General features: G+C 32.3%; 1 protein-coding gene across 1 annotated transcript in view; it reads right to left on the reverse strand.

Annotated features, from left to right (window-relative positions):
- COL3A1 (collagen type III alpha 1 chain) overlaps nt 1-8,809 on the reverse strand; it is a 40,876-nt gene extending 32,067 nt beyond the window's left edge. Inside the window, exon 1 of the mRNA XM_036254756.1 lies at nt 8,632-8,809. Coding sequence (XP_036110649.1) covers nt 8,632-8,716 — 85 coding nt within the window. The 5' untranslated portion in view covers nt 8,717-8,809. The remainder of the gene's footprint in view (nt 1-8,631) is intronic.
- Between the last annotated feature and the right edge of the window lie 2,115 nt (nt 8,810-10,924).

Consider the following 10,924-nt stretch of genomic DNA (forward strand, 5'->3'; position numbering starts at 1 on the left):
AGCATGATTGTTTTATTGCAATTTTAAGTATGTAAGTTATTCTAGTTCCTCCTTCATGTTAGAAACAGATAAGAGAATATTGGGAAGAAATATTGTCTAAGTTTTTAAGGAACTATGCCTTTTTACTTAGTGAGCATACAAGTTAAATGCCAAATGGATACTTAATGCAATTGAAAGTAGCCCGATTTAAATGGTGTTAAGAAAGATACGCTTAAGAGGGGTACAAACACTTTTGTATATTATTATGAACAGTAATATATGAGAGGGTCTAGGCGTTAAACTCATTGTTCTCTAAACATAACTGACATCTTCAGTTTAGGAACTAAGTTTACTGTTTTTCCAGGAAAGATCTGAAAGTTTTAATGAGATGAAGACTGTTTAATAAAATTGCATGAAAAACTTTCTTCAATCTCTGCATTGGCTTCCTTTTCTTAAAAACTTTCTCTAGATTAACTTTATGAAATGTTTCAACAGATTAGTTTCAGGTTAAGTTTTCCCCATTAATAATGTGAATTTCAGGTTTCCCAGCCCCCTTGAGAAAACCACTAGAGTACAGAATGTTGATTGTAGGTAATAATACTGTGTTATATACTTGAAACTTGCCAAAAGACTAGATCTTAAGTGTTTTTACCATACACACACACAAAGGTAACAATATGTGGTGATGGATGCATTACTAACTTGATTGTGGTAATCATTTCACAACGTATATGCATATCAAATCATCACATTGTACACTTTAAATATATACAATTTTATGTCAATGATACTTCAGTAAAGCTTGAGGGAAATACTACTAGTTTATATCAATGATTTTTTCAGCTCTTTGTCTCTGGATCAGGAATATCTTTTTTATGTTTAACCCAGTACCTGTTATAAAAATTAGTTATTGAATACTAATAATGACATGTTAAAGACAAATGAGGATAACAGTTTAAGCGAGGGTCAAGTGTCTCATATTTTAAATATCTTCTCTTCCTATGTTCTTTAAGTGCCTTAAAATTAACATAAATTTTTAACATAAACTTAAACCCAATGTTACATAAACCAAAATTGTTACTTTGCCTCCTGTCCCCAAATTTTATTAGAAACCATGTGCATCATGCTTTTTAAAACACAGAAGTAGAAGTCTCAATATAAAGGTTGAGTTATTTTAGAGTAACTTTTTTTTAAAGTGATGTTGGTCTAAGGAATAATAGAAAGTTGTAATGCTTAAAAAATAAGAATTAATGCAGTTCTCTGTATTGCCATAACTTATTTCACAGACATCTGAAAGAAATTTGGCTCTCCTGAAAAGTCAGTTCCTGTAGAAACTTGTGGCTAAAAGTCAAACTTTTCTCTGTTGCGTTACCTCAGTCACTTTGTTGAAAGAATGATGACTTTTATACAGTTTCCTCTAATTTCTTGTTCTGTGCATGACAAAATATAGTTGGCAATATGTTTTCTTGGAAGCTAAAACTCTTACACATATGTCTCATGGCTCTTAGTTTTAGCACAATAGCAATTATACATGGGAAAATCATGGCAGAGTCAAAGGAAAAAAAAAAATTGTTTTCTAGGGGAATAAAGTACTCCAGTTAGCCACTTGCAGCATTTAGAAATGGAGTAGAAAATGAGATTCATAAATAATAATCACCTCATATTATTCCCTTCTTTTCTTAGACATCTAAATTCAGAACTATTTTGATTTAAAAAATAAGATAAATCCTTTTACAAAAATGCTAAGTAAAAAGCAAATTAATCTAATTTTTACTACTGGACATTTAATAGATTTTCCAATTACTTCCCTTATTATAATTGCTTAGACTAAGTCTCCTGTTTCAATTTGTAATTAATTTTAAACTCCACCTCTCAGGTCACTTGATATTTCTGGTCCCTTTACAAAGTACTGTCCTGAAATAAATTTGTTTATGGTCACAGAAGCAATTCAGTAGACTAAATCATCTCCTTACTGGGATCTAAATTACAAAACAGAATGAAGCTAGTGTATGACATAATCTACCTTTAGCTTCTTTTATTTCCTACCTCCCTGTTTTAGAACTTTAGAGAACAATAAAACCAAGTAACAATTTAATATTTTTAGATATGCTTAAATCTTTCCTTTTCGTTTTCATTTTTCAAATGTTAATTTATGCAGATTTTATTGTGACTAAAAAATAATGCAAATTGTGTTTGTCTTAATTCCATTTTTGTAGTAAAAATAATATTCCTTAAAGCATCCAAATTGTTAATTCAGGTTGAATGACAAGTTTAATATTTTTCTCTTCTCTTTTTACTGATATATGTAAGTTGTTGTAACATTATCTTCCTGTTACTTTAGAAAGTTGAATATTTTGTAAGTGTATATACAGAGTTCATATAGTTTCCAATTAAAATATATTTGGCTTTTAAATGACACTAATATTTGGAGAACATATTTTTATTAAATATATGTATGCTGCTTATATATTTATTGAAATATCTTTAAATAAGTTAGTTAACAAAAAACAAAAAAAGACTTTGAAAGGAAGATCTGTGGACCTATATAGACAGATGATTTCTATTTTAAAATGTTGTTTTCGTGGACAAGGTAGATTCTGCTGATTCTTATCCCCACCAAAATTACTAAAAATCTGTGAATTATATATGGTAAATATATAATTTTTATGTCTCCAATTAGAAATTTCCTTTAAGATGATTAATATGTTGTCCTGCAAAAAATAAAAATAATTAGAGAATTAGAATGAAAAGTATCATATATTTAATAATCAGCCACTGTATTGTAATATAATCAGACTAGTGATAAATTGTACAAATTCTTGAGAAAATATATACCACTCATTTATTATAATTGGCAAACATCTTTAAATGTTATATTTAACATCCAAAATTTTATATCTTACTTTTCTTATCACTAAGTCACTAAGCACTTTAATTTTTTCTGTACTCTTAATTTTATTTTCCAGTGATAGAAAAACATATTAGACAGGGCGTATACAGTATCTCCTATGTTGTAACCACTGTTCTGAGTGTTTTGCATATTTATTTTACTGATTCTTCCCAAAGGCCCTATGATGAAAGTGCTATCATAATCCTCATTTTACAGATGAGGAATCTGAGACACAGAGACATTAAGTAATTTTTCCAAGGTGAGGGGTAAAGCTAAGATTTGAACTTAGTAAAGATATCTGAAATTCGATACTCTCAACTTCTGTGTTCCATTTCCTTTCTGAAGTTTCAAGGGCAGGATAGGACTAAAGGTGCCAGCTTCAAAGCCCTACTCCTTTAAGGTTTTTAAACCCTACAAGCTTAAAATCAGAGTCTAAAAAAGCAGATTTTTTTGAAAGGGATACCAGTTTTCTGCAGAATATCTTTCTTATCTAGTCTCCAACCAGGAAGTTAACGTTTGGAGTTTAAGTCTGTTGTTTATTTTCTCCTGACCTTATGAAAAAAGTTATATTCCAAGGCCACCCTAATGACATCCAGACCACCAATAAGATTCACATGTGACTAGAAAACCTAACATACATTTTGCTATATACAGAAAAGTAGTGTTCCAACAACAGCAGCAAACAGATAAGGCTTCTATACCCAATGTCAAAAACATAATTAGGATGTCACACTAAAACATTGATTTTCAGAAAACATAGTTACTAAATAATTTATATTAACAAACTTCTAACATCATTAATGCATCTCTTCTAAGTTTAGACATTATGAACATACAATGTAGCTCCAAAGAGTAGTTGTCTGATTTTAATTAACTTGAGAAACACGGTCTCTGTTTGCCATCCTCCACACCAAATACTATAGAAAACATTTCAGAAAAGTAAATGCCATTTTACTGAAGCAGTAATTTCTGAATGTGAGTTTTAAAAGCAAACTGAATTGTTAATAGTTTCTGGATCCTTGATCTTTGATTTTTACATCTTTTGAGCATTTTTATTTTTTGTCCTCTTGTTTGAACTTTTCCTTTTGTTCATTAAGATTACATTTTAAATGGCAGTTCTTGAACTCAGTTACGGAAAATACAAGGGATTTGTTAGTTAATCTGAAAGGAATCCACTTCTGCTGTGTTTTCATTAGACTCAGACAGACATTCTAGTGGTTAATGTAACTCCCCAAACTGCAGTTAACAAATGATTTGTGTAAGAATATCTATCTCATTTTTTCCGTTGTCATCTTGACATGAAACAGGCAAAGTTTTCCCTTAGAAAACTCTGGATTTTTTTTTTTTTCACTCCATACAACTCTCCCCTCCCCCTTTTGAGTGTGGAAAACAATGGGACTGAGTTTTTTTTCCAGGGAAAACTGTTTTATAAGAAACAGTCCCCTGAGACATTTCCAGAAAGTTATTGTAGACCTGAAAACTACAAATGTTCTTCATGTCTAGAAAAGGCAATAACATCTTTCATGTTTAAAACTTTAACTCTGAAGCAATCCACTCTAATCACTTCAAGACGGTGATATCATTTGATGTTACAAAATGAAAGAGCTTGGCCACAAACCTTTGGAACTTTGCACCAAAGAAATCATCCCCAATGAAAAACATGGGCCTTCAGTAGATGGCACTCTTTTCTCTGAATGACAATTCAAGGTCTGGCATGCAACTCTGGAGGTGTGGAATAAAGACTTTTCTGAGGAGCTATCTAAAATCTCAACTCTTCTCCTGGAAAACTTGTAGCCAATGGTTCTAGATTTTTAAAAATAAATCTGTAAACAAGAAATCAATCCAGGAATTTTCACTAGTTAAAAGGCACATAACTGCACTCTTTCTTTCTTTCCCAGAATTGTTCCAATGAATTTGTTGACTCCTAAAATATTGGGATGTTTAATTCCAGAATTTAATCAGAATATCTACTTAGCCATAGGTATTTAGATCATCTGATGTTGACTACTCTGGAGGTGGTAAGGAAATATGAGTTATCATAAATGAAAAACAATATTTTATATTAATACTTTATTTACTTGTAATTTACATTACAGGACTGAAGATAATTTCTGATTAAATTATAAGTGAGCTTCTTGTTTAAAAAATAGATTTACAGATTTGAAGTGGAGTGCTTAACAAAAATATCTACTTTTTTTTTAATCTTTAGAAATACATTAGCTCATAGGTTTTCTATAATAATATATAATTTTTTAGTACCTCTCTTCAATGACAAACAGTTGCAAAAATAAGAAAATTTAGGCCTGGCCAGAGTGAGTCAGTTGTTTGGGCATAGTCCCATGCACTGGCAGGTTGCCAGTTTGATTCCTGGTCAGGGCATATGCCTGGTTTCTGGCTGGATCCTACAACCAGAGGTGTGCAGGAGGCAGCCGATTCATGTTCCACTCTCACATCAATGTTTCTCTCTCTCTCCCTCTCCCTCCCTCTTTCTCTAAAAATCAATAGAAATATTTTTAAAAGAAAACTTATATACTCTGAATTTAATATATATTTTATTTCTTCTAATTATCTAGAATTTAACTGAATTTCAGTTTTAGTCTTAACTGTCATTTCCTAGTTGTTTAATCTCAACTAAAGCAATGAATCCATGTTAGACGTCTGATGCTGAAACATGTGAGCCAATATTCATTCTCTCTTCTTAAAGGTATAATTGTTTCTAGTAATTTTTCTGCTAATTTTTTCCCATTAGTTAGGTGTGTTTCATTATAGGGGCAACACAAATCAGAAAACTTGAATGCTGTTTGATCTGTTACAAATTTTCTTTTTATAGCATAACAGGACAGATTTTCATAACCTATAATGAGGAACTGACCCTCTGAGTCCATTTACAGTTTCTAATTCTAAAACAAAGGCCCACAATTCATTGTCACAGTGAAATTACCAGAATAGCAAAGTATAATCTCAAAAGTTAGAACACTTTTAATTAAAATATAGTTTATCTCTCTGCCTCAATAAAGCAATATTATTTAGTGATATCTTCTCATTTATCTATCTAATGAGTGGTGCTAAAATACTTATGTCAAATAAAGTATATCAGAAACATGAAAATTATTAAAAAAAAAGTTGTTATATATGTAGAATAGTTATATGTGGATTTTGAAAATGGCCATAATATCAAGCTCATTTCCAGAGACTCTTTATTATTATTATTGTGTGCGAGTATATGTATTTGGCAATATATGATCAGTAATATTCTTATTTTCTTAGAAAAGTAGTATTTAATATTTAAAATTTATACATGTAATATTTTAAAATATCATTACAAAATACAGATTCCAGCTGTGTGTAACCTTTCTGATGGCATTGGTTATGTAACTCTGCCTGTCAGCCACTAGGCGGTGAGTCTTTGTGCTTAAAATTTGGCATGTTTATAAACTACAGGAAATATAAACCAGACCACATTTCTCCATTGGTGGAATAAAATACACGAATTAAACAGAACTTTTACAAATTTATAAAAAGATCACAATTCTTTGTGAGGACATGTTTTCTGTTCCAGGAAATGTGTGTGAGAAGACTAGAAATGAGTGTTCCTTAGAGCTGTGCCATTTCTCTCAGGGATTCTCAGGGCAGACGTAAGAAACCCGTATGTGACTGTTCTCAATGTGCTGTATACTCAGCCACCTCCTGTAACCTCCCCAAAGCTCATCCACCAGCAAAACTTTCTTGTGAAACCTATAGGGAACATAAGATGTCTTATCTTAAAAAATTCTTAAACGTTTTTCCATGACAAATATAAACAATAAGCTGAACAAAATCCCTTTCAACCTCTTTTGAACTTAAAAGCACACAAATGTGTGAGCAAAATTCGTAGCCGTTAATTATTTTCTGCAGCTAAAGAGAAAGGGAAATTTTTTAAAAGTATGTGATATAAAGACAATGTTAAGTATCAAACATTTTTCCACCCTAAAGTTGGATTTAGAATAAACATAGCCAAAGTGCTCATAAAAATTATAACCACTAGGCAATTACAAATATTTTGTCAGTCTTTGAACTAAACACCAAAGGTTTGTAGTCTTTCCAACAAGTAGACACTCTGTGATTTTTTCTTTTTCTTTTCTCTTTTTTCAGAAATCAGAAGAATTTAAGAGCTTGAAAAAAGTAAAAGTCTTTATTGAGGTGAGGGTTTTGTAACAGTCACTTGGTATTCTAGCCAAGGACTGGGAGTTTTAGCATCTTCTGGGAGGGACAGAATGGAGAGGAAAAGGGGAGAGAAATAAGAAAGGATGGAGAATTGAGGATTCTAGGAAAGAAAGAAGGAGGAGGGAAGAAAAGAGGAGGAGGCATAAGGAGGACACATGAGGATGAGGGAGGGGGTGACAGGAAGAGGAGAGAGGAGAGATGGGCTTACATAGGAAGGGGGTGGGGTGATGAGTAAAAGAATGAAAAGGGGGAGGAAGTGCAAAGGAGCCCAAAGGGGTGGACAGATAAGAAGGAGGGGAAAGGAAGGGAGAAGAGGAATAAAGGGGCGGGGAATGAAGGGGATAAGGCATATGGGTGTTTCTTTTCTTCTGAAGCCATAGGCTGAATATAACTGAAGAAATGTCATTGGGTGTTTCTCCCCTATTTACATATATGACCTGTGAGGTATCAAAGATATTTGGTACTAAAAATAAAGAAAACCATTTTCAAACACCATATTTGCAAAAACTATAGGTTTAAATGTGAATATTTTTAATTATGTGTGAATAAAAATTAATGTGTAATGATTTCTTATAGCACCTTCAAATTTAATGTTTAAATATTTATTTCTACTTAAGTTTGTATTCCAAACGTCCAGCATTTTCATGACTAAGAGAAACATATGAATTAAAACGAATATTTTCACATAATAAAATAATGAAACAAATGTAGTTTGGGGAAAATCAGAACATGAAAATCATTGCCCTTATTAGAAAATACAATAAATCAACCTTTTTGAAGTCAAACAGTACTAGTGACTTTACCTTGTTTGCAGAAAAGTCAAATATTTCTGTTGAAGATGTTTTAAATATTCTCTTTATTAATGTACATATAGGTAAAATGTAGAACATATGTAAAACACTACATCCTTAACAACAAACTATTAGAAAATATGTATTAGTTAATCATGTAAGTGCTTGAAACAGAAAAAAGATAGGAACCATGAAACATTTTGAGCAGTTTGAACCAGTTTAAAGGATTCAGAATATTATGTTGTTGCCATTTTATATAAAACTATTTAGAAATTCTAATAGTGTGCAGTATTTTTCTTTAGACTCTTCTTAATGCATACTATTTTTAAAATGCAATTTCTTATTTAAAAAACAATGCTCAATATTTTATCCTTACAAAGAATCCAACATACAAAGGAAAGCATAAACGTATTACAAGAGCCCGATAACTTCCAGACTGCCTAGGGAAGCATTCCAAGATGTTAACAACCCAGGAGTGGAACTTTTAAAAGCCATTTTAAGAGTTTCCAGTGCCGTTAACATGAAAACAAATAAGTACAAAAACATCTTTATCTTAAACAACCAAAAAACTTTTAAATACAAAAATGACAATATTCTTTCTAAGTAAATGTAATAACAAAGCACCATCATAGTCACTCCTACATTTTACAATTGGAAGCTTACAGAGTGAATGGTCTTTTAAGAGACTGATTCCCCCTGGATATCTTTTTTGCAACCAGAAGTAAGACAAAAAACCCATAAAGTTTTTTGAAATCAGTACCTACTCACCTCCCGGGAGCTGTTGTGCCAAAATAACAGTGGGATGAAGCAGAGTAAGAAGTAACCAGGTCCCCTTTTGCACAAAGCTCATCATGTCTAAATATCAGACATGAGACTCTTTGTGCAAAAAGGAGAAAAGAAAAGCAGTTCAAAGTAGCACCATCAGTTGTTCCCTGCCCTTCAGCACCGGGCCCGTCATAAAAGTCAGCCACTGAGATTCCTTTGCTTTGGCCTTAAATAGGAAAAAGTTTGGCTTCCCTCACTTTCCAGCCCCTTTCTGAAATATGAGAGCAGCACCCATCCCCTTAGCAGTAAAAGAAATGATTAATATGTCTTTTTCTCTTATAGAAGACACGACCCACAAAGTAAGAAAAATAGCACATCTGGAGCTTATATGCATCTGTTTACACATCAGTTTGTTACATATTTTAGTCACATATATGTTTGTGTAGGCTAAGCATATGTATCTAAATGCTCTGCCTTCTGTTTTTATAAAATAATAAAATGTATGTATTTTTTATTTCCCCTCATAACATTACTTGCATAATTTTAAGAAAGTACTTGGTGCCCTTTGCTTGGGCATGACTAATTTGCAAACCTTATCTTCCTAGAAGTTTTTTATATTGGGCTTTTGCCAGATTCCACTCTAACTCAATTTAAAGGGGGAACTGTAAACGATTAACTGAAAGAATAGCCTGTTTGTCTCTTCTACTCATCCACCCACCCTGGGTCCTGGAAGTTTAATTTCAGGCGAATGTCAAAAAACTAAGTGTTCGAGCTATGTTTGAATGGCATTTTAAAAGTTAAATACTTATCTATTGCTGTTTCTATTTCTCACAAATGTCTTTAGCCAGCCAAAGAGTGATTTCTTGGGAGAGTTCAAATTTTTATGCTGCTGGTGAAAGCCAGCAAAGATTTTTCTAGAGAAAAATTTAGCCTTTACATGTCTTGATGTTTTAAGAAACAGGAAAATAAAGAGCTTAGCACATGGAATATCAAAAGAGTACCCAAAGAAGTTTTCATTTTATCTGAATTGGTATAAAGATTTCCAAATTTAGACTTTCATATGTGTAGATTTTGGGCCACATTAACACAGCTTTTCAATGTATTTCGGGATCTAAGGAGGGAGTAATTTATGGAGCATGTCTGAGAAAGGGGCATATATCATTTCTAGTTCTTTATTAAATTTTTGCAAGAAAAATGTTGTCCATAGTATCAAGATATTTCTAGTAAGCAAGATATTTCTTAACACTCAAATCATCAGTCCATAATTCAATCATTCATCTCTATATCCTACACAGGCTTTTGTATTGTAGTTAAGATCACCTTCATTTATTTAATTTTTTTCCATGTTAACTTAAGCATGCCCACCTCCATGCATGTGTGCACACATAAAATTCTCCTTGTCTCACATCAGTTCATTAAAATCACTTCTTTAAGACCAAAATCAAAGCCTTTTTTCCCTTCTTAAACTTATTTTCATCTCTTTTTCTCCCAATTCATGTTACTTAACTTTTACTCAATTCACATGTTATATATATATTCCCAGGTGAACATCTATTGCATAATCACAGACAGTGGGACACTTGCTTCTCCACAGCCTCAGTTACAAAAGCACAAAGATGTCCCAATGTTGATGACATCATCTGATGACAGGAAAGGAGAACTGGTTGGACCAATCATTGTGCATCTTCTGCTTTTAGATTGGAAAGTCGCTACTTGAGGAGAAAAAAGTAACTATTGAATGGTCATGAAAATAAGATTTCTTTTGGATCATACTGGACACATTGGGAAAAAAGACATATCTACATCTTTCCATCTTTCAGTAACCTTCATTTTTGTACTTAAAAACATTTCCTTGTGTTCAAACCAATTCAGAAATATGATTCATTTTTCTCCTGGTGTCTTTGACACTTGCATAAAAAAATCATATATGTGTATTCATTATCATATTGTTTCAGATGGTCAATAATGTTGAAATGTATTGAATTTTTTTTAAGTATGCTTTTACTAATTTTTTTTTAGAGAGAGAGGAGGGAGCCATAGAAACACTGATGTGAGAGAGAAACATTGATTGGCTGCTTCCTGCACACCCCTACTGGGGACTGAGCCCGCAACCAGGCATGTGCCCTGACCGGGAATTGAACTGGGACTTCTCAGTCCATGGAACAGTACTCAGTCCACTGAGCCACACTGACTAGACTTGAATCTTTATTAGAATTATTTTCCATGAGGAAAAAATAGATATTTAAAAACGATTGCTTTATTTCAAGCATTACATGTAAAATTTCTATTGTATTTT

This window comes from Molossus molossus, unplaced genomic scaffold (assembly GCF_014108415.1).
Source record: "Molossus molossus isolate mMolMol1 unplaced genomic scaffold, mMolMol1.p scaffold_m16_p_11, whole genome shotgun sequence".
Lineage (NCBI taxonomy): Eukaryota > Metazoa > Chordata > Mammalia > Chiroptera > Molossidae > Molossus > Molossus molossus.